This window comes from Parasteatoda tepidariorum, chromosome 5 (assembly GCF_982258835.1).
Source record: "Parasteatoda tepidariorum strain Cologne lab strain chromosome 5, Ptep-v5.0, whole genome shotgun sequence".
NCBI lineage: Eukaryota > Metazoa > Arthropoda > Arachnida > Araneae > Theridiidae > Parasteatoda > Parasteatoda tepidariorum.
This window is the reverse complement of record NC_141759.1, coordinates 34,079,250-34,105,047: the sequence shown is the minus strand read 5'-3', so window position 1 is coordinate 34,105,047 and position 25,798 is coordinate 34,079,250. Positions and strand designations below refer to the sequence as shown.

The 25,798-nt window shown below is 33.4% G+C and overlaps 1 protein-coding gene across 1 annotated transcript in view; it reads left to right on the top strand.

Moving 5' to 3' along the window:
* LOC107438594 (MAM and LDL-receptor class A domain-containing protein 1) overlaps positions 1-25,798 on the top strand; it is a 166,217-nt gene that overhangs the window by 97,691 nt on the left and 42,728 nt on the right. The window contains exons 43-50 of the mRNA XM_087163643.1: positions 169-1,333; positions 2,830-6,376; positions 8,966-9,480; positions 11,721-15,620; positions 17,304-17,488; positions 20,296-20,444; positions 21,385-21,643; positions 22,223-22,660. Coding sequence (XP_087019769.1) covers positions 169-1,333; positions 2,830-6,376; positions 8,966-9,480; positions 11,721-15,620; positions 17,304-17,488; positions 20,296-20,444; positions 21,385-21,643; positions 22,223-22,660 — 10,158 coding nt within the window. The remainder of the gene's footprint in view (positions 1-168; positions 1,334-2,829; positions 6,377-8,965; positions 9,481-11,720; positions 15,621-17,303; positions 17,489-20,295; positions 20,445-21,384; positions 21,644-22,222; positions 22,661-25,798) is intronic.

Sequence of the window (25,798 nt, the reverse complement as noted above, 5' to 3'; positions counted from 1 at the left end):
CAGAAAATTTTGCTTCTTACTTATAGCTTTGTATTATATTCACATGAAGACAGATCAAAAATCTATAAATTTGTTACATATCAATGCGTTTACACGTATCCAAGTTGTTTTCTTTTCCCTGTAATATCTAATGAAATTATTAGTTAACTCAACTTATATATTTTATAGGTTACTATGTTTACCTCCAAGGAGACAATCCTGAGAAGAAACGAAATCTTGTCGGTATTTTACAGTCGGAGTTTTTCAGTGCATCAAGAGACAGGTGCTTAATATTTTGGGCACATATGAGTGGTGCAGAAATGGGATCACTCTCAGTAAAGTTATCGTATTATGATAATGATCATGTTCAAAGCCTCAACAAACAATCGTGGAATACTGAGGGTGATCAGGGAGAAAATTGGTTTTATCGACAAATTACTATAAATGCCGAAGACTTTGAAAAATATGACGAATATCAAATTGTGCTTGTTGGCAGAACTAAAGGAGTATTGAGTGACATAGCATTAGATGACATCGAAGTAAACAATGGACGATGTTATAAAATTCCAGACGAGGCCTTTGATTGCAGGAATGGGCAACATGTCAATTCTAGCAAAGTTTGCGATTTCAGCAAGGACTGTACTAATGGTGAGGATGAAGCAAATTGTGGTGAATGCGATTTTGAACATGGTGATTGTGGTTGGCGGGATATAACCACTCCACCATACAAAAAATGGTTAAGAGTGCCAGGTAATGATGGTTTTAAAGACTATGGGCCAGGTTATGACCACACTTTTAATTCTTCCTCTGGATCTTTCATGCTAGTCGACACTCGACCTGATTACAGCTGGCATTCTTCGATTTTGCAAAGCTTTACTGAAAAGTTCAAGATGGCTTATGCCTCTTGCACGATGGTCTTTTACTATCTTCATAGACTTAAGTCTAAAGCTGGAATACGTGTGCAAAAAAGAATTGGTGCATCTGCTGTTGGAACTGTATGGGAACGCGTAGGAATTCTAGATAGCGGTTGGCAAAAGGGAATCGCATATTTAGGAACTTCTGAGAAGCCTTTTGTAATAGAAATTATTCATCAAAGCTCCTATGAACAGACTTATGTAGCTGTAGATGATATTACTTTTCAGAACTGCAATTTACCAGAAAAGGTAGAAAAGTGTGAAATTGATGAATTCAGGTGCCGCAATGACGTGTGTATCTCAAATTCTTTCTTGTGTGACTATACTGATGATTGTGGAGATGGCTCGGATGAAGATTCCAAAATCTGTGTTCGATTTCCAAGACCATGTACGTTTGAGGCAGGCAGTGACTGTGAATGGACTGTAAAGGGTTATGGAAAGTAAGAATATTGACAATAATTATAATTGCATTTTTGTTTCCTTTAAATTATCTAAACTCTATAAAGGAACTGAAAATTTAAATAATTTAATGACAAGACTTAGTTTTAAATATAAAATAATCATAATTCATAAATATTGATATCAGTTTACATTTTCATACAGGTTCTTCTCTGCGTATTATTAAAAGAATAAATTTACAATAAAATGAAAGATAACAGAATGTCCTAAAATGCTTAAATAGCTGTGGGTAGGAGATGAAATTTCGCACTCAACAATGTAAATGAATTCCATAATCCCTTGACTCAATCTGTAAGAGTTGTTAGCTTTCGTATGACAATTGCATAAGAATACTACAAAAACATTTCATCGAGAATTCGGCTGGCTGCCTTCTGTGAGACCAGGCTAAAATGAACGGTGATCCTATAAAGAACTGCTCTATAGTTTCAAAGTTTTGTAAACAATTCTGTGGAAACTAATTTTTACCCTCTTTTTTTCTCTTGCATCATTTTATTGGACTGATTGGGATTTGATTACACAAAGGAGCGTACATACGATGAAGAAAAATAGACATTTTTATGCAAAGAATTAAGCTTAAGTTCTCCAACGGATTAAACTACTGAAAATTAAAAATTCAAGCAAAAATGTTAAAAGTAAGAATTTTCGGAAATACTATTCTTTCCTTCTTAATATTCCCAATTCCAGTAAATTATATTTTAATCTGCATATCAGTATCATTGCCTCAGGTTAATAAATTCAAAGTAGTAAATGAAACTGAATTATTTTTTGACTGATTACTCTTGGATAATTAAGGCGATCTTTTCTGCAATTTAGCAAAATTTCTTTTAAGTTATTCTTATTTACTTTTAAGCCAAAACTATGTATACTAAAAAATAAAATTGCTATGTTTTATTTTTCCCTTTATATAAGAACAGTTTATATTTTCTCTCAAGCATAATGCTTATTATTCAAAGCTTGTTCAGTTTCTATATACATATTTTGGCAGATATAATGCAAAGTATGGATGGTAATAGTTAAATATATATACATTATATTTCTAAACGAGACAAGTCGAATAAAACAACAGCAAGTATTACATTCGCAGGGTTAAAGAAAGCCTTTATAATATATTTGGACTATTTCCAATAAGGCGTTACCCATATACAAGAACCATTCAGCAATTGCAACAGATATGAAAGAGTATCTTCTGACGCTTGACCGGGTACAGGAGAAACATTAGAATAGTTTACGCAACAACATTTATTCAGCTAGTACTCTTGGTATAGAGCGCGGGCTTCGTCAAATTTTGCCTGGCTACTCAATAGAGCTCTAACGCTGTGAAAAAGAGTTTTATCTTAGGTTGTATTGAGTTAGGCACTTGTCCAATTGCGTTCGATCCCCAATTAACTTATGCACTATTATCTTAAGAACATCCTGTACGTAAATTGGCATTTTGTTTTTAAAAAAAGTTCAATTAAATATACAAGTATATTTTCAGGAACAAGTGGAGAGAAGAGTTCTCAGTATCATCGAGGGGAGTTAGAAACTCTGGACCACTTGTTGATCACACAAAGAGCTTGAATGGAATTGGCAAACATTTAGTATTGAGACGTTCTGAATTTGAAATAAAGTATAACTCATCTTTCTATGAAAGTCCCAACTACATATCACATTTACAAAACTGTTCACTGCGTTTCTATTACTATATGCATGGTTCTGACACATCTTTCATCAAAGTACATTATGAAGTGGAAGAAAATGGCTGGAATTGGAAAGAAAAGTTTAGAGAATTCGGTTCTTTAGGACAAATGTGGAACAGAGCGATAGTGGTAGTAGAAGACAAAGAAGCCTTTCATTTTATTATTGAAGGGAACCCAGGAAACAACAAAGACGACTCCGTAGCAATTGATGACATAACACTTTCAGATGGCTGCAAAAGGTACACGAATGAATTACCGACACCAATTCCAACTCCTCTTCCAACCAAATCAGTCTGCACGGAGGAGCAATTCAAATGCACTGCTGGTCAGCCTTTATGTGTATCCAAAGACAAAGCGTGTGATTTCACCTTCGATTGCTACGATGGCTCTGATGAAGATGGGTGTGGACCTTGTACCTTTGAAAATGATTTCTGTGGTTGGAGAAATCAAGATCCTGGAGCTTTTGAATGGAGTCGAAAAAAGGCATCACTACTGGATGGATACGGGCCACCAACAGATCATAAAGGCTCCTCTGATGGTTGGTATGCTTACATTAAACGTTCTTCTGGAATTTTCAATAGACGTGCAAACCTTGTAAGCCCTTTACTTCCTCCATCTTCAACGCATTGTGTAATGGCATTATGGCTCTATGCTGGTATTAATCTTGGAGGAGATTTCCTCATCGAGTACAAGCCTCCAAACATAAGAAATTTCAAAAAACTTTGGTCACTGCCATCGAAGACTAAAATGGAATGGAAACTGGTTGAGGTTAAAATTCCTGAATCTACCTCAAAGGGAGGAACAGTTAGATTTAGTACTTCTCCTAACTGGTCTCACTTTACCCATGTAACAAATATTGCAATTGATGAGATAAAGTTTTTAAATTGTAATCCTGACGAACTTCTAGTTGACTGCGATTTTGATAACACTGATTTTCACGAGGGGCTATGCTTCTGGACTCAGGACAAGAATGCTGATTTAAAATGGAAACGTGGTAAAGGATCAACAATACAAAACTTTACAGGTCCAACAACTGATCATACTACGGGAAATGGATATTACCTGTATGTTGATGCTACATCTAATGCAAAAGGAAACACAGCTAAGCTTCGAAGTCCAAAATTGCCGATGAATTTACCACATGGGAGTTGCTTCTCATTTTGGTACCACATGTTTGGATCACACGTTGGATCTTTTTCTGTTGAAATACAGAACGATTATTCAGACCAGGTTCTTTGGACTAGAAAGGGTACTCAAGGTAATCAATGGCTCTTTGCAGAAATCAATACTGTATTTTCTACCGATTTCATAATAAACTTAGTTGCCATGGTAAGTACTGGGAAGGAAAAAAATATTGCCATTGATGACTTAAAAATGGTTGACGGTCCTTGTCTACAAACATTTATGTGTGACTTTGAAGGTGATTCTTGTGGTTGGGAAGATAGTTTTGATGGATTAGGTGGATGGAATCTCACACAAGGAAGTGGTAATTGGAGTATAGAAAAACCAAGCGTAGATCATACAACAAATTCTGAATTAGGTCATTTTATTTTATTTCCATTTAGGCGTATGGGGGATCGAGCTAGACTTCAAAGTCCTTTGTATAAAAACTACGGTGATATGTGCTTAAAGTTCTGGTACAATATATTTGGGAATGACATTGGCTCTCTCTCAGTTTATCAGAGAACAACTCAAGAAAACAGAGCCGAAAATGTTAAAAGTTTATGGAAAAGAGATGCATATCATTATGGTGGATGGAAATTGGGTAGAGTCACGATGCTTTCTCTGCCAAGTTTTTACATAACCATCGAAGCACAAAGTTATTCTGGACCAAACGGCTACATTACTTTAGACGATGTTCAAGTTGTTCACGGAAAATGCACCGAGCCAGCATCGTGTTCATTCGAAATTGACACTTGTGGTTGGATTAACTCTGATTCATTTAGTGAACTTGATTGGATTAGGCGTAGTGGGTTAGATAACAATATAGGTGAGGGGCCAAAATTCGATCACAGTTTACAAAATAGTCAAGGGCATTACATGTATGCTTTACTTACAGGTCTAAATGCCAAATCCCAAGCATTGCTTTTGAGTGAAGAATTAGAGTTATATCCAAGTTATTGTGTATCCTTCTGGTATAATATGTACGGTGTTGTAAATTCATCTTTAATTGTTCAGCGATTGGTTATTGGCACCGGCTGGAATGAAATAGCTAGAATTCGTAATGAATATGCAAACACCGGTGCATGGACTAAAACCGAAATTGATGTACCAAATACTAATTCTAAAGGTTTGTTTCAAATGGGACTAATGGCTGTCGCAGAGAGTAAACAAGATGATCGAACTCATCGTGGAATAGCTATTGATGACATTTCGCTAGATAAATTTGCGTGTGGAGAAGAAATTACCACGCCAAGTGTGGTTCAACAAACAACACCTCTATATCCTCCATCAAAATTTGACTGTACTTTTGAGCAGAATTTATGCCTTTGGCAAAATGATCCCGAACGTTCTGAGAAATGGGAGATAAAAACAGGTCACTCTAACAGAAAGTTAATCAGACCAAGAACTGATAAAACTACTCTCTCAACAATTGGTCACTACTTAAGTTTGAATGATGCCTCTAAGACATATTTTTCTGGCAGAGCACGCTTGATTTCTTTGGATGGGATTGAAGCCAGCGATGATGGTATTTGTTTTAAGTTTTGGTACCATATGTATGGAAATAATCCAGGTACTCTGTATTTAAAGATTCAGAATTTCCACGATGAATATACGTCCGAAATGGTATGGTCTAGATCTAACTCTCAAGGACCTCATTGGAAATATGAGCAAGTTCATATCGCAAGAAAGTATGCATTCAAATTAATATTCGAAGGAGATGGAAACCAATATGGGGATATCTCTCTAGATGAGTTCAAATTGAATGAGAAATCATGCCCTCCACGAGACATTTGTGACGTTGAACAAGATTATTGTGGGTTTTCTCATGATCCATTGAGCGATTTTCAATGGCACAGAGGTAACGGCACTCAATCCATTGGACCTGGTATTGATCACACTTTAGGAACTGCTGTCGGAAACTACTTTTACGTTGACACGAGAAAACGAATTCCTATGGGAAAAACTGCTAAGTTGTTTACAGGTACATTTGGACCTACCAAAACGTGCATGCGATTTTGGTACTATCTTTATGGAATTGATGTCGGTAATCTTGAGATTCTGCTGAAGTATGGAAACTTCGAAATATCAAAATGGAAAGAAGATGGAGATAACACTGATTTTTGGCATGGTTCTGAAGTGCTTGTGAAAGACATCGGGATGGATTTTTATTTTGCTTTTAAAGTAAGTGTCTGCATTAATTCTTCAGTTACTTAAGCTGGAAAACTACGTAATATTTTAATGCATAATTAAAATAAATTCTTTCACAATTACTTTCTTGAAAAATTTATCGCATTAATATTCATGGGCAATTTAAACATTAACAGCAACTTATTCAACTGTAAAATAAAAAATGTATCTTCTCATTTTCTACCTCCATATTCCTCGACGTTCTGGGAAAGTTTTGCTCTGTGGTAACAAAATTTAGTTTTTAATATTTTATTCTTGGTTATAAAGTTAAGTGAAACACCACTTTCTTTAAGGCATCTCGTGAGGCTTTTAAAAAATTTAAAATAACAATAAAAAATTAAATTATGTAAAAAAATTGGTTGAACACATGACACAGATTCAGCATTAAACTTAACACATGACACAGATTCAGCATTATATTTTTAAAAAATGAGTAACATAATTTGGAAAGCTCTTTTTAAAATATTGGATATAGCTCAAAATGCTCATTATAGTAAAAAGACATACCTTGAAATGTGCATTTTATAACCGTCGTTGAACAGTTGACCTAATTTTTAAGGTTTACGACTACTAATGTTCAACTTCACTGCCTTGTACTTTTGAACCCAATCCAGAAGACAAGGGAACTTCTCGGTCAAGTAATGGGAGAAATTTGCCTTCGTGGAAGACTTTTAGGGGAAACTTAGCGACATTTGCGTTAGATGGAGAAGAAGACCACGAAAATCCTCCCATGGTTATCCTGACGACAAGGGGACTCTAACCAATGATCCGTCTACCACTGGGGATATTTTACGTCAGCACTGTGGTCGGTGCAAGCCGGATGCGGAATTCGTTTCAACCGGCCATCGCTGGGATTTGAACCCGGTCACCTCATTGGAGGGCAATCGCTCTATCCCGAGCCACCATGACTTGAAATGTACATTTGAAATTGATAATACTCAAAATGCTCATTAAAATAAAAAGATACCCCTTGTGAAAAGAAATGGATATCGCCCAAAATGCCTATTGAAGTACATAGACATACCTTGAAATGAGCATTTAAAAAAGTGGATATAGCTCTAAATGCTCATTAAAATAAAAATGTACCCTTTGAAATGTGTATTTGAAAAAATAGGTATGACTCAAAATGTCCTTTATTATTAGATTTATTATTGTCGACTATTCTCAGAATTACCAGAGACTATCATTGAACGAGAAATTAGTGAATTTTGAATAATCGCATGGAATTATAATTATTCATAGCATAACGATTATACTAGTTAACCAATTATTCGTAGGGTTAGAAAAAACTTAACGTATCCCTACATAAATTTTTTACACGCTTTTTTCCCTTGTTGGAGTTAAGAATTTGGGATCATTGCTCAACATTAAAGAAATACATTTTGTGCTACGTCCAATTTTATTAACGCACATTTTAGGTTATATCCAATTTTCAAGTTTAAGTAAAGTTGATATTATTTAGTGTTGACAACTGTTTTTTTTTAAATGAACTGCAATCACATAACAGAAAATCAAAATATATTTTTTTACTAAAATACGTTTATAATATATTTATTGTAATTAGCAGAATCGTCTCAATGCTACATAATTTCTCCATTCTCCACCCCACTTTTCGTTACCATGGTCATGAAAATATTTACTTTTTCCCCAAAGTAATACATTTCAGTAAGAAGTGAGAATATACAAACTGGGGGGAAACAATATTGAGGATATCATAGTAAACGGAAAGTGAAATTTGCTTAACCTTGATACTCCTATTCTATTTGCAAGGAATATACTACGCTCATATGTTTTGTTTTTCCAACATAAATTTTAGGAAAAAAAAAGATGAATTACCAGTCCATTTTTAAAAACTCAACCATTTTTACAAACATATCAAGCTATATTCAGACCAATAGCAGCATACTATTGCAGTGATGCATCATATTCCTGACATCAATAGCATATACATAACCTTATTTTCATCATATCAGCTTAGATAAAGTTAATACTTTTTCAATATAGTCGTATCACCCTACTGCATATAAATACACAGTCAGAACCTCAATGATCCACATGAATACTCCTTTACTTTATTTGCATTCCACAACCTCATCGAAACACCACAAAGATCAAGCTAAAGGTGAATGGGAAAAGCACCGCAAGATCCCAGATGTTTTATATAGTTTAAATTCAAGTTAAATCAATATATATTCTTTTTAATAGAATGCGTTTTTCAAACTTTATTTTGCTTTTAAAAATAGATAAATGTGACTGCAAAGTGCCAGAATTCTGGTAAATCCTAGGGTTTACAGGTAAAATTTAGGATTTACCAAAGTTGCTTGGTAACGCTTAGGTTTAAACCACAAGGCTTCGTAAGAGCCTTAAATGGAACCATTTTAAAGCATACTTCAGACTTATGTAAAGCTGCTTCAATAGAATGTTTTTAGAAGGATTTACCACACATCTGTTTTTATCGTAATGTAAATTTTCCTAAATAGGCATTTTGACCAATCGGAACATAAAAAATACTCGCCGAGACAATTTACCTTTCAAATTTTTAATTATAAAGTAGAAGTTATATTAAATCTATTTTCATTGCAGGTTACATCTGGTTTTGCTTTCTCAAACGGTACAATTGCAATTGACGATATATCAGTCAAAGATAAATGTCCACCTTTAGGCTCATGCGATTTTGAAGAAGACATGTGTTTGTGGACAAATGGTCCGAACTCAGATTTACAGTGGATAAGAGGATCAGGTGAAACCTCGGACTCGGCGCCAGAAAACGACACAACTCTTGGGACCCTGTTCGGAACATACGCGTTTGTCCATGTAATGAAATCCAGGCAATCAAATCCTCAACCGGCTAGACTGATTTCTCCATATTTTTCGCCAAAAGAGATGAGATGCCTGGACTACTATCTGTACAGAAATGGTACAAATTTCAATGTAGCTTTCGTCGTTTTACTGTATTCAGACAAAGAGGATGAGATAGTGGAGTTGCAGCATTTCACACGAGAAGACTTAGGAAGATGGAATGAATATCAAGTACAACTGAAAAAGAATATAACTATGGGGAAATATCAAATCATATTTGAAGCTCAACTTACTGACGCGTAAGTATTACTAAATACAATAGTAGTTGTTTTATTTACGTCAACACTACAGATGCACATTAGCCTATAGGTGACGGTCTTATCTTTAAGAGTAATCTGAAGACATGCTATCACAATTTTGATTCTCTGCATGCGGAGAATGTCTCCCCCGCTTTGGTAGTCTCATGACTTGCGCACGAAGTCGAGCACTTTATGGTAGACCAGTTTAACGAAAACCGATACAACACTATCTCAGTTCCTTCGCAAGCTGGTTAAAGTAGTCACCTGTTCACTCACTGATTGCTGCCAGTGATGCTTGACTTCGGAGATCTATTGGGAATCGTACCTTACCAAGCCAGTGTTCGACGTAAATCCGCAGTTAGTAATTTTTGGAATTTAAAGCATTTTCAGGCAAGTTTCACAACTTTCGGACCATTTTGGCGACATAAGATACCCATTCCGATATTTAAAATTTTACACACGATGATTTTATGATTGTAGATTAGAATGTTTCCAAAATTTTTAAAATAATAATCATAGAGGAAAAATTGAAAAATTTTGTTTTAATTTTATGTTTTCTAAGTACATTCTAAACTATCAACGAAATCAAAAAAAAAAAATGTGAAACAAAAAAATTAATTTTTTTTTTGTTACGGAGTAAGCAACTTTATGGCATTAAATGATATACATATTTATGATTTACATTACTATTACAATGATAATTATTCTGATAATTCTCTCTATATGAAAAAAATTGCAAGCACCGCTACAGCCACTATACTTAGAAACTTGACAAAATGTGTAAAAAAATGTACAGGGAATGCAATGGAATAAAAAATTTCATTAGCTTGAGATTCTTAAATAATAAAAATTATAATTATTATATTAAATATTAAAAAGTATTATTAAAATATTAATAATTAACTCGAGAATCATTAAACGTCAAACTTGTGAGAAAAATACCACGTGGGCCACTCAATGGGACACCCTACTGTCTTTTCCTAAGTTTAATTATTTTTTTCAAGTATGGTTGATTATTTTTCAAATCCAAACAATCGCTTATTCTGTTACGATTAACAAAATGTTCTTTAATAAAATTATATTAATTATATATTTTATAAAAAATGTGATCATTTTTTTAAAGAAATATTGATTTTAAAGGGAAAAATTCAAAGATAAATAAGGGGATTTGTTGTGCGGAGCGAGCAGGGGGGGCAGAGTATTATCGTGTTCTAAATAATAGAATTCATGAAAAAGAAATTAACATTATTCAATTATATTTTCAAAAAATGTTCTAAAACAGTTAAGACATTTTAACCCCTTTCCAGTGTCATCCGAATCCAGATCATCCAGTTCGGGCAACTACTACGTGTGGTATTGGTGATGCCCTTCAGGCAGGAGAAAAATTAACGTTTCTGTTTCGTAAAGTTCGAGCTGTGTTCGTTTCTACTATAGGATACTTAATTCACTATTTTCCTAATAGATGGCATTAGTGGTCCTAGTTTTTCACCGATTACGACTGCAGTCAAGGGAGGGAAAATGTGGGAGATGCCAAGAGTGCGATATAGGCTTGTGTGCAGTACCGTGTTTTGGGATATACCATACTGTAAAAGATTTGTAAAATTTATTTATTGAATGTCATATTGTTGTGTTTTTATATTATATTATATTAGTTGTGTTATATTATACTAGTTATATTATATCAAAGATGCCAACTGCTCCGGACAAGACAAAATAATTAAAAAAACGGTAAGGAGCAACAAAGTAAATTTTGCAAATATTTGACTATTTTTGCTTGCTATTTAAAAGGTATGGCTTGATTAAAATATTTGTAAAGTGGTGAATTATATAAGCCTACAAATTATTTAGAAATAGTGGTGGATAAAAATCCACTAAATTGAATTTATTAAATCAAGAATCACAATTGACAAACTACCTCTTTAAAATATATATTTGCTGTCCGGAGCAAGTTGTTATCTCTGTTATATTTAGCTTCAAAATTTTGTTCAATTTGCTCTAATTGAATAAGATGTGTATGTAATCAATTACTCTTTTATGTTTTTGTAAAAATTATAAATACAGTATGTATTGCATTTAAAATTTTATTTTTGTAATAGAAAACCATTTTATAATAATATAAAGAACAAAATTAAACAGTCAAAAAATTTTCCATTTTTGGTCTATTTTTCTGAAATATATGTCACTGTTAAGGGGTTAAAAACTATAGAGTAGAAATCTAATTCCTTTTACTTCAATTACAGGGTGTTATTTCTAGCCAACAACTTTATAGCCTTAGATGATATAGATATTTATGACGGCGAATGTATTCCAATTGTAGCTAGAAAACCTGATTTCACTTGTGATGATGGCAGCACGCATATTCCAGATGATTTAAGGTGTGACTTTTACAAGGATTGTGCTGATGGCACAGATGAAAATTGGTGCGGACATCAGTGTGACTTTGAAACCATTGCTCCAAATCCATGCAACTGGACAACAACTACGCATTTAGCTTCTTGGAATCAGACATTGTCAAATGAATCTGTTGAACCTTATATTGATCATACCAAAAAAACATCGGGAGACGGTTATTACTTATCCATCGCGCGTTTAAACAACTGGTGGCATTCGATACAGGTTCACTTTAACAGTCCTGAACTCATTCAATCAGCTGCATCCTGCAAAATGTTCTTTTGGTATTATTTGCGTTGCACATTTAGTTCTGAATCTCTGACAATTTATTACGAATCCGTTCATCACAGTTCACGAACTGAAATATTTAAACTAGAGGGAGAAAACGAACGCTCTTGGAAACAAGCTGAAGTAGTAGTAGGAAGATTGCAAAACAGATTTAAAATTGGTTTCAAGGGAAAGCAGGAGAGTACTTTAGGAGTTATGGCATTAGATGATATAAGTTTTGAAAATTGTCATATACTGAGACCGCCCAAGCAGATAAAGGAATGCTCTAAGGACAAATTTCAGTGTGGTAATGGAAACTGCATTGCACGAGCATTGGTCTGTGATTTTGTCGATGATTGTGGAGATTATTCTGATGAAAACAAACTTACAGCTAACTGCGATGAATACCCTGGAAGATGCGATTTTGAAAGAGATAGTTACTGCGAATGGAAAACGGGCCCTCAATCAGATCATAAATTTGAAATTTTACAACCGAATTTAGTGTCATTTTGGAACAGCGTCCTGGTACCAAGAGACCACACAACGAACTCAGCAAGCGGACACATGCTGTATTTCCGGAGTGGCTTTCTCAAAACGGGATCAGTAGCTAGACTTTCTTCACCAGTCATCGAGAGTTTTGACGATTGCGATTTAAGATTATTCTACAGTTACGGAACTAGTTATAATTCGACGAAATACGACATAATACGAGACATTGGAACTTTTTCAATTCATTTAAAACATGATGAAAAGAGTGCCTGGAGAACACTTTTCCTTACTCGAGAACCTCCTGGTCAACACTTTGAGAAAATTATAGTCCCTCTGAGAAATATCACAAGCCCTTTCGAAATAATTATTGAAAGCCGGTTAGGTCCAACATCTAAAAAAGGAGGCTGGGCGGTTGACGATATTTCTTTCACACCAGGCTGCAAAATTTCGAATGAGTCCTTACCTAATATTTTGGTAATATCTACTCAAAAGCCTGTCGAAGAGTGTGATGAAGATAAATTTTTATGTCCTGCTGACAAAACTTGCATTAGTTTAACCCAAGTGTGTGACTTTGTTACTGATTGCACTGATTTTTCAGATGAGATAAACTGTGGAACGTGTGATTTTGATGATGATTTGAACCCCACTTGTGGCTGGTCGGATTTTAAAAGTGGAAGATGGAAAAGAATGAAAGGTTCAAATGGAATAAACGGATTAACATCTGACGTGTCCGGTAATGGCTACTATATGTATGTGAGCAATGAATACACTGGAGTTGTTACAAGTGAAGCTGTACTTAGGTCCACTAAATTTCAGCATGCATCTTCCTCGTGTATTATCAGTTTCTATTATTTTATGTCAGGGATGTCTAAAAACAGCTCTTCTCTCAAGTTGCAGTTGCAAACATCTGAAAAACATGATGTGACATTGTGGCGTGAAACCATGAACCAGAGGAATATGTGGAAAAATACTACGGTGAGCATTGGTTGGAGAGATCCAGGTTGGCGCTTAGATTTTATAACTTCTCATGTTTTAAAGGAGGAGGATGTTGCAATCGATGAAATTTATATGTCCAAATGTGCGCCACTTGAAAAAAGAAAATGCTTCGAGAATGAATTCCTTTGTCTTAGTGGAGAATGCATATCTAACTTTCAAGTATGCGATTTCAGTTTAAATTGTCTTGATGGTTCCGATGAAACCAACTGCTCTAAGTATTTAGAAAGGTGTGATTTTGAAAATGGCATGTGCAGTTGGTATCATGATACTTCATTAAAATCACGATGGAAATTAACATCAGGTGAACAGGTTACTGAAGGCACAGGACCTGACAGAGATCATACAAAGAATGATGCAACTGGGCACTTTCTTTTGAGTTCAAAAGGAAGCATTTACAGTTCTACAAATGCTCGCATTTTTAGTACCGCTTTCCTAGCACATACATCTGGAAGTTGTGCATTGAGATTTTGGCATCATTTTTACTCAACTGCTTCTAGTAGGATCATTATTTCCTTACAGTACGCTGATGATATTCACTTAAAACCATTAATAACATTAAACGGGACAGATGGAGATGTATGGGGAATGTTTGGCATAGTCTTAGAAAGTATGCACAATTTTCAAATAGCTATCGAAGGATCTCCCACATACGGTCGTCAAGGTGAAATTGCTATAGATGATGTATCATTTACACATAACTGTGTTCCTATGTACACAGTTTTTACGACTCCAATACCTACTGTACTACCAAAGGGTGTTTGTGATGAAAGAGGAGAATTCTCATGCGAAGATAATTCATGTATCGCAATGAATCTTGTGTGTGATTTCAAGCCAGACTGTCCTTATGGTATTGATGAAAAGCATTGCCCAGTTTTCTGTGACTTTGAATTAGGATCTACTTGTGGTTGGGAAGCTGTGACTAAAGATAAAGATGGTATAGAAATAAATGTAATAGTTGCTGAGAATGCCAAAACTATTTTGGAAGGAGCTCCAGAAACAGATAAAAGCACAAATAGTAGCAAGGGTTCCTATTTAATAATTCATTCGACTTTGGAAGAAAAAGATTCTCCAATTGATGAGTACCGCAGCCCTCAATTTAGTGCATCCGCATGGACATGTAAGTTTTCTTTGTGGTATTCTGCACAATTGAAATCAATGAAACCAAAAATATACCTTCAAACAGAAAATGAGATTTCAGATATGATTTTATTCAAGCAGTCAAAAACTTGGAGAAAAGAAATATTTGGTATAGGTAGGCGTGATGGCAATTTTTCAATTAATATCTATAAAAAAGGGGACATGAGTCGGTGGGACTTCGTTGCAATTGATGATATTGAATTTATGGAATGTAATCTACCTAAAGCTAACAGCCATAAATGCCTTGGATTTCTTTGTAAAAAAACGAAAGCATGTATCGATTATGGACAATTTTGTGATTTGGTTGATGACTGTGGGGACAAGACCGATGAAGATGATTGTGCGAGCCAGAATTATATCTCAACCGATTTTGAAAATGGATTTGATCTATTTAAGCCCGCGTCTCCCAGTAAATCTGTTCCACTCACATGGCAGATGAAATCAGGCTCTGTCCCAGGCCATGCTTCGTCTCGAGTTGGACCACCTTTTGATCATACCTTTTCAAATTCAAGTGGTCACTACGTTTTTATGTCTAGAGGTTACAAAGGCAGCCTGAACCAAAAAGCTTGGTTATTATCTGATGTTTTTACAATTATTGGGGAAGGAGAATGCGAAATGAGGTTCTTTTACTTCATGTATGGTGAAAATGTCAATCAACTCACCCTATATACCAGATACGAGAACGATGGTGAATTTACTAAAATTTGGTATCAAAGTGAGCAGACTGGAAACTTTTGGTTAAGAAGCTCTGTGATTTTGAATGAACCTAAACCATTCCAAGTTATTATAGAAGGAAAGGCGGGAATTTCAGCTACTGATCTAATAGCAGTGGATGATATTTCTTTTACTGCTGGTTGCAAGTAAGTTATTTGTTAAAATCTCATTTAATTTAGAATCTTAATATTAGTCATATTATTTACTCATGTGTTTGTCACACGAGAGAAATTATTAGCAACAGTAACCTCAGCTGTCACTCTTTCATCTAATGTATCGCAATTTCGCAATTCGGAGCTTCTTATAGGGTTGCTTTTTGTCCCCACAGGTTGATCGTAATGTATTACCTTTTTTCTTTGTTATGTCTCTCAACTTCTGGATAATATTAAATCAGTCGAATGTTATTAGTTCATCGTTTTTAAACGCTATTCGTATAAAATAATAATAATAATAAAATAACAAGAGCTGTAGAACATTGGTTGGTTTGCGTTTATTCAAAACTTTATTCAGTTGTACTTGAAAAACACGGAATAATTTATTTTCAAATTAGTGAACGAGTAGTTAAAAATTTACACTAATTACGCTTTTATTACTCTTAGTGTATGATTTAAAAATTATTTTAAGATAGTGGAACACTTCATCCCATCTCATAGCGGAATGAAGAAAATGCGGTAAAATGGAAATAAACTGAAATGACTGTTAATAAACGAATTCGATATTAAAGTGAAGAAAAAAAAACAAAGGGAAAAAAGCACGAAGTACAGAAATAAACATTCTTAAGGCAAATAAAGCACAGAAATGGACATACTATATTCATTTTTGTACTTTCTTTATTCAGCTTTATCCACTTTTTTTTATTATTCTTAGTTAATGTATCACAAAGTATAGCTTATCCCCCTTTTGCAAATCTGGTATTGTTTCCGACATTTTTTCCCTTTTCTTCTTACGATGTATTGAAGGAAAATAATTCCAAGTTTACAGGACTATTAAAATTTATCTCCGTGATAAGTTTTTTTTAATTACTTTTAACCAATTGATTGTTTTAAAATAAAATACTTTTACAAAATTTTAGATAACCCTTAACCGATACTATACCATTCAATATTTAGTGCATACTATTATATATCTTTGCAGAGTTATTAATTCCCCTGAAAAAAAAACTAGCAGCAAAGTTATTTCACTTCTAACTCTTTTTGGGGGTGGAGTAAGGTATAATGATATATTAAGAGTTCTTAACCGGGATGTTATACTAATTTAAAATGCTATCGCTTTCAATAAATAGGCATCATGTATATTCTATACCCCGATATTAAAGTGGATATGAGATAACTTTACTGCTTCACTAAACCAGTAGGATGACATTTTTAATTGCAAAGGAAATAATATAATAAAAATTTCACGATGATGAGTAATAAATGAGTAGGCCATACATTTCAAATAAGTTTATTTTTTTTTAAATTAAAAATTCTCTTTCCCCACAACGTAAAAATAATTCAATCATGTATACAAATATTTATACTTAATATAATTCTTCTGTATTTGTTGCTAATGATTCGGTTGTTATACGATTTGGAGAAATTAAAAAAAAATTTCAAAATTAAAGCAAAACGCTATTTTATCACCACATGACAATTTTTCACTATAAACGCAAAGTTTGGCAGTTTCATTTATTGATGCTATGTTTGTTAACCGCTATTTTTGACGCTATTTACTGTTTTGTCGCTATATACTCTAGATTGATACTGGTAAGTTTTCATCGAAACACAATTTTACTTAAGGCAATCAATAAATTTTTAACCATTTGTCTGTTTTATTTACGCATCTGACAGGCATCAGAAATACACGACTTTACCGCCAAAGGAAGTGACAAAGACACTTGAAATTACGACGCAGTTACCAGCGAAATGCAAACCTGGACAATTTTTATGCAAAAAAGACGAAGTTTGCATATCTGGAGAAAAAAAATGTGACTTCAGAGATGATTGTAGTGATAAAAGTGATGAAATCGACTGCGGTATGTGGGCTTTGTATTTGAAATGTTTTTATTGAAATAGTTTTACTTTAAAATGTGTTATTATGTATTGATTTTCAACATGTACTTCATATTACTTATGAATCATGTTTCAGTTAACTACACAGTCGAACAGATATTTGGCATTTTTCTAATTTCAAATATCTGTTAGAATTACAAGAGTTCATGAACATGACAAAAGTTCGCTCTATTCGTAAATTTTAATTCATATTAGTATTTTACATACAGCCTTACACACTATGAAACGACAATTTTAGTATGGAGCTTTCTGGTACATTATCTTATTTTTTTAATTTAATTTCGTGATATTATGGTTAAAACTGAGCTGAAACATGATTCAGTTCAATGCTTTATTAATAGTGAGAGTAAATTTGCATCGTATTATGGCTCAATGCACCATAATAATGACTTTGTAATTTACTTATACTATATTAGACATTGAAGCACCAGCCTTAATATGGTGCCAGGTTGAGCCATCTTATCTTTTTTCTTAAGCTTTTTCTGCACAATAATATTGTTAAACGTGCTCAGAAGCAGGGTTCAATATAATTCTTTATCAAGGTGACAGCAAATTTGCATGGCATAGTAGTTCTAAGTGCCAAAATAATGGCGTGTAAGCTTTATATTTCATTTAGACTATTAAAAACTTTGAAGCGTCAATCCTATTATGGTGCTAAAATATGCCATCTTATCTTATTTCTCAAAATTGATTACAAGATATTGAGGTTATCCTTGAACGGATACATTATTCAATTTAACTCTTTATTGAGCCACATTATACTATTGTTAAACGTGAACGGAAGCATGGTTCAATTTAATTGTTTATTAAGGTCACAGAAAATTTGCACCTCAATGTAGATCTAAGTGACAAAATAATGACTTGTAAGTCAGTATTTTGGCACTTAGCCATCATTTTGGCACTTTATAGTACTTCATTTACACTATTAAAAACTTTAAAGAGTCAGTCCTAATATGGTGCTAAATTTTACTTTATTAAAGTAACAACAATTTTGCTTCTCATTATGTTTCAAAGTACCTCATTAATGATTCAAAGCATAATTAAATTGTCTGAGAATGAATATCTAGTAGATATTGTTGTATTAACAACTTCAAAATACAGACCATTATCTTTTTATTTAATTTTATACAAATTAAAATAAATTTGGATTAATTTAAAAATAAACACGTGAAACATGAACTCAGCTCACATTACCAACTCATCTCAAAATCTGTTCTAAAAACATTACCAACTCTTCTTAAAACGTAAAAGTCTTTCCCATTAAGAGAAAAAAAGGATATATTGATTGGACTGCGAGATGTCCTTATAAGTTACTGGATTGCTGATACGGAGAAACCTCAACGTTCGAAGAGATAAAGCCCTGGTAAGTTATTCAGGGCATTTCAAAAAATGCCTCCCACATTCGTTTATTCACCCCAAGTATAGGTTTGCTCTCACGTTTAGCAATAACGTCAATAGTAGTGTCTGTACAATAGAAAAATATTTTAATATTACTGAATTGTTTTTTTAAAAAACTACTGGTTTTAAGCTATTATTTTTATTAGATTTCCGAATATACACTGTAAAAAGAAATCGTGGTTCATTTTTATTTATGATAAGAAAAAAATTTTAGCTGCCTCTTTTAGTGATAACCCCAAGAATCAAAAGAGTAAAGGGAAGTTCGTAAGAGAGATAGTGTCCAATCAACACCTGCTAGAGGAAAGAAGGCCTTACCGAGAATCAATTTAGTAGTCCGACGTAACGAACTGCGCAGTTGAGGAAAGATAAAAAGTTGTCATTAAGTTCGGGATATAAAGCTTCACAGTGGGAGGAATTACGAAAGATGTGATTACGGTTGGACCACAAAAGGATCAAATTTCTTATTAATGGTAATACGTGCTGACGTTTTCTCTCTTCTAGGAGGTATTGGTCCAATACCAGGTTAAGATCTGTGTGTGTTTGGTAAGAGTACAAGCAAACTAACAAATAATGGAAACTAAACCATTGAAATTCACAATCTCTTTTTCAGTTAGTGTAAATTTGTATTTAGAAATGTTCTACCTTTCAGGATTCTTTTTTTTAAATGCTCCTTAACTCACGGTCCTCCTAATTCTCCTTCGGGACTGTGATCTCAATTACGTGATCGCGTGAGTTTCTCTTCAGGGCCCACTGTATGACGGGCCTTCAAGATTACACTGACGTGATGTTAATACAATACTATCGGATTGCATCCTATACGTACTCTTTAGTGCATACCAACTCTGATCGTGTGAGTTTGGGAAGCACAAATTCCTCCATCTGCCGATCCTAAAGGGCATAGAAAGAACTATGGCAATGGACAATTAGTTACTAAAAACGCTATTATTGAATCTAAAATTGAATAGTTGAATGTTTTATGATAAAAACTTTAACCAATACAGCGCAGCGCTACGAACCTTGTATGTTTGATCACATAATCTAGCACTAAAGCGGCACGTACGGAGACTCTCGTTAGCTTTTTTTTTTTTTTTTTTTTTTTTTGAAGAAGGATTTTTTTTCTAAAAGAGGGTGTACCCTGAATCGGTTTAATAATTTCCTTTCCACAGCCTATATCTATAGCCATAACGTCACATTGAAATGACAAACAAAAGCAAAACTCTATTTAAGGGCCAAAACAGTTAGTTGACTTTCGAATAGGCAATAATATTTTAAAAATAGAAATATTTCAAAAGTTTGTCAAATTCAAACAATTAAGTTTTCTTATGCCAGTTCGAAAATTTATTTTTTGTTTAAAAATTTTCCTTTGTTTCAGTCAAAGATTTTTGCGACTTTGAGGAGAATGATTTATGTGGATGGATCGTGCATCATCAACAAAAAAGTGAGGATATTAAAGAAACAAAATATACGGATAACAGTATTTACCAATGGATAACAATACAAGCCAAGGACGAGTATAACAAAGTAAAGCAACTTATTTTTTATAGAGTCAGACATTGAGAATTTATTTTGTTTTAACTTGATTCAATTTTGTTATAAAACCAATTAATTTGGAATACTTTAGTCAATTAATAGGCAGTTAATTTCGATAGCTTTCAAATATTAAAAAAATTAGATCACAAATGCTTTTTATTTTCATTAAAATATGGCTCTTCTTTATATTGTCATTTTGCTGCCCTTTCAGAATTAGCTTAGAAGGTTTTAGCTACAGATAGCCAAAACTTAATTTCTCATTCATGAATAACTGTTAAACATTCGCAGCAGTAATAAAAATGGTGTAATTTGCTAAAAGGCATTGCTTCAAAAACGCTTCAAAACTCGTTACACTCTATAACTAAACTTAACTCAGTGGTGCGACAGCCCATAAAAGGCCAAGGCCTACTGTACCCATCTCAGTTTTCTTGCCCTTTTTGGGCTCTGAAGTGCAAGAGCAGATGTTCCGGTTGGGTGTTCAACCCAAAGCGAAACCCCCAGTGTTTAGTTTCCAAGCATGCTTGGTACGCCAAGCATGCTTGGTATACTTTATAACAGTAATAAAGAAGTCAATCCAGTCCATAGGACAGCAAGAGGAAAAACATCCATTGGCGCAGTTTTTCCCACCCACACTTTAAAATGTTGCGTTTATGACAGTCAATCAGCTATATCGTTCTTCTATATTGTCTAAGAATGGACATTGTCTATGGAATGGAGACATTGTCTATGGAAGAATGTAAAAAAAAAATACGCTTTTGACCGCTGGGTAACCTGTGATAGCACAAATAAGATCCGAATTTTCTCATCCAGGATTCTTTTGTTTTTGTATTTTTTTATAATGTTTTTGTAATTTTATTTACATTCGGTAAACGTTTTAGTTTTAAAAGACAGTTTCTTTTGAATCTTCTCATGAAATATCTTTTGAATTCAGGTCAATTTGAAAAATCGTCCTAAAGTAGATCACACCAGTAATTCTTCAGAAGGATGGTATCTTTTAGCTGATGGTGCATTTGGAAGGCGTAGGGACACCACCTCCCTCGTATCACCAAGAATTTCACAAACACACTCGCACTGTGCTTTAGATTTTTGGATATACTGTGGAATCTTTACTTGCGACCTTAAAGTGTTCACGAGTAAAGAAAAAGACTCGGAGCAAGAAATTTGGAATTCAGACGTCAACTTATTTGGAAGTGAGCATTATATAATTACTAGTTCACAACAGTTGCCACAATCTAGAAAAAATTTTAGGGTGATAGAAAAAATATAGAAAAATATTAATTTGCTATATTTTTTAGTTTTGTAATGTGCTATATTATTTATAGTTTTGTTTAAGTTATAACAAAAAATATTCAAAGGGAAATATATATGGATGTAAAAAAAGAAGTTAGAAAATTTTTGTAGCTCGCAATTAAGAGTTTAAACCTTCTTTTAGTGGTCTTTAAAACTTTGCAACAACTTATCGATTTTTTTTCCAGGTCATACTCGTAAAAACCCTACACCTGCAAAATTAAAGAACTTGAAAAATTTTCGTCTAAAATACAATATTATTTTATGCGTAATTTTATCATTAATAAAAATTTACCCAGAAAAAAATTTATAAGTTACCTTTAAAATAATAATTATATTGTGATTAAGTAATTGCCTTTTCAAGTATTGCGTAAAAGATCCTATATACACATGTTATACTAAATATAACTATATTTTATCCACTATAATATGTAGAAATATATAATTTTATTAACTCTTTCTATTGGTGTTTCTTTGAATAGAGAAGTACGTGCAAAATTGGATACATGCTAAGACTCTATTGGGTTCATTGAAAAATTACAAAGTGCGCTTTGAAGCCAGTCGTCCATCGACTTTTGCCAGTGTCATCGGTCTAGACGGTATCGCCTTTAAAAATTGCCAACCATCCATCACGGTGGATCCCGACAAAGAAAAGTGTCAAGACTCAGAATTCATGTGCCAAAACAACAAGTGCATTGAGGGTAATCTACTATGTGACTTCAATGACGACTGTTCAGATTACAGCGATGAAAAGGAATTTAAGTGCCAGGCATTCGTTGCACGTTGTGATTTCGAAGGAGTACCGTGTCCCCACTGGCACTTAGAAAATGATTTGCACGCAGAATGGATAATTACAAGTCCTAAGATATCTGTTTATTCAGATATACCCAAAACAGATCACACTACAGGAACGAACTCTGGTACGTATACTGAAGAAATAAAGATTGATACAAATAAACTACATAATAAAATTAAAATTTTAAAACTACATTCTTCAAGTTGGTTAAATAGGAGAAGAGAACATAAAATGTTGGCCCATGAATTTGAAAAGAGATGATTTTTTGACTGTGATAAAAGGTCATTACAAAAGTGATGCACTCGAAACTTTGGTATTTATTCTAACAAAATAGAATTCTTTACTCCATTTTAAAGTAAAGCAAAGAATTCCATCAACGACCCGTTGTGAGGGGGGGTAATCATGGAGACTAAGGTTCCATAATTTCATGGCCTAAGGGATAATATTGTAGCAGTGGGATCAGCATTGATCGTTCATACCCTCCAACTGCTACGGAATTTCCGTAGTGTCAGAAATCTTCTTTTCAAACGGTAGCAAAATTAATGTCTTAATATTTAAAAAAAAATTAATTTTAGCGTAACTTGTCCACTATTACTTATAAAAGTGCAAGCCATATGGCTAGATTCTTAAGTTCTGATAAAAGTTTTATGAGAGATCCATTTGCTTTAAAAATTTCTACTTTGGTTCGCTACCACTAGAAAGAATTATTTTCAAAATCTTCATAAGTTGGAGGGTATGATCGTAGTCCATCTGTAATTCCCAAAACAAGTTGGTACGAGAGTGGATGAAATATAAATGAGACTTTTTAACAATTAAATATTAAAATATCACTAACAAAAAAATCAAAAGTGTTAATTTTCTAAATAACTTCCATGAACTTTGACGCAATTTTTCCATCGTTTTAGAAGTTTTTTTAAAATTCTGGTGGCATAGAAAGAAGTAGGCTGTGTTGTAAACCAATTGCGCACAAAATCTTCTAACTCTTCAGTGGATGAAAATCTCTCGCCCACAAGGCATCTTTAATGAGAGCAAACAAGTAGTAGTTCAAAGGTGCCAAGTGTGGGATATATAGAGGATGTGTAATACCTGTAACTTTTGTTATGTGGCTTCATAAGGTGTCACCTTGTCCAGTTAAAAGAGAATTTTGTGGATGTGCATGCCATATGTCTTGAAGAGATAGGCTGCTTTGACTTTCCCTAAAAGTTCACAATAATAATTTACATTAATTGTTTGCAATTAATGAAGAAAATCAACTTACACAACCTCTCGTAAGTCCCAAAAAACACTTGCGAATGCTTTACCAGCAGTTAAACGAGATTTTGCTTTGAATTGAGCAGATTTATTTTTCTTACGCCATTCCATATTGGAACGCTTAGCTCCTGGGGAGTAGGTATGCACCCAAGATTCAGCACAACTTTGCGTACATCATTTGCATACTTGGCCTGTTGACTTGATATCTTTGCCGAACTGCGTCTTTAATCTGCTCAAATTCCAATAGGTTTTATATTTTCGTTTGTTAAAAATTTAATTATTGTGCGCTGTACAATTGCACTAAGAACATTAGGCTCGCTCATGGTTCAATCTACTAAAAAAAAAGAACTTACGAAGAACTAAACACTATCAAACAATGATTAAAAGGCTAGATTAAGTTCTATTGTTGCCATGATAACCAGAATAAAAATCGTGTGCTGCTTTTAAAAAAGTTTCATTTATATTTGATGCACCTACGTATGAAATGTTACGAAGCTGTTTGTGCCTCAAACCGTCACTAGGGATCGAGCCCCAATCCTTCAAAATGATAGTTCAGTGCTTTAAATACTGAGCCACGGCATTTCTTACTCCACTTCAGTCCACTTGAAGTCATTTTAGAATTTCAATTTTAGTTTGTTTTCTTCTTTTTAATTGTGCGTTCCAATTTAAATTTTTTTACTAAAAAAACGTCAGAATATCTATTGGAGATAAAATGTCGAAACATTTTGCTTTCGCTATTTGGTAAATTATTTTCCTTTGAACTATCATAAGGTCCATTTTACCACGTTTATATAAACTTGCCTTCGTGTATGTCTGTCCGGGTGGAATTTTGTAATCGATTTTAAACTAACTTCCCGACTAGCTACAAACTTCAAATTTGGCACATAGTTCAGAATTGGATGACAATGCATGAAAATGAAGGAAAAAAAAGACATACATAGTAAAATAAAATTAAAATTTAAAAAAAAAATATTTTCGAGATTGTCTTTTGTTGTCGATTCCATTATTTCAAATTAGTATTACATGTCAGGTGAAAAGATTTTTACTGTCGGAGTATTTTTATTGGCTGAAAAATCACGTGGTAGGATCCAGTTTTTTCTCATTCATTTCCAGATTGCTTTGATTATCATCAGCATAAAACTAATGAAAGTCGTAAAGGTATTGTTTTTCTATAAGGATTTTTGTATCCTTAATTTATAATGAAAGTTCTATTATTTTAGTAGTGGTCTTGTAGTAGTCTTGACTACTCTTGACGAAGAAAAATAATCTAAATAAAAGTATATATTTTTAAAAACCACGCTTTTTGTAGTGAAGAATAATAATTGAAAAGTAATAATTTTTAAAAAATATAAAATAAAAATTTAAAATTAAAAAAATTATAATTTAAAATAAAAAAAATTCAAAATAAAAAAAATTCAAAACAAAAAATAATATTTTTAAAAACAACGTTTTTGTAGTGGAGAATAATAATTAAAAAAAATTGAAAAACGAAAAACGTGGGGCGTATGAAATACATTTAGTATATGTGTATATGAAGTGTATGAAATGTATGTATGTGTGTATGAAATACATTTAGAAAATGTGTATATGAAGTACATATACACATTTTCTTACTCATACACATGCACAGCCACATATACATCCACATACATATGCATATACACAGACATATTCCACATCCACATTCAGATACAATTACAAATATACATACACATATTCTCAAGAGCACACATACACACACTAGTATAACATTACTGTTATGTATTTCATGTGCCCCACGTTTTTCGTTTTTTAATTTTTTTTAATTATTATTCTCCACTACAAAAACGTGGTTTTTAAAAATATTATTTTTTATTTTGAATTTTTTATAATTAAACACGAAATAGTCGGAATAAGTGTCGTCTAAGTGAATTTCCTTTGACAGTTAATTATTTAGAAATAACATAACGATACCAAGTAACCATTGACATAGATAAAAACTTGATCCGCTTTGTAAAAAGAAATATTTTCT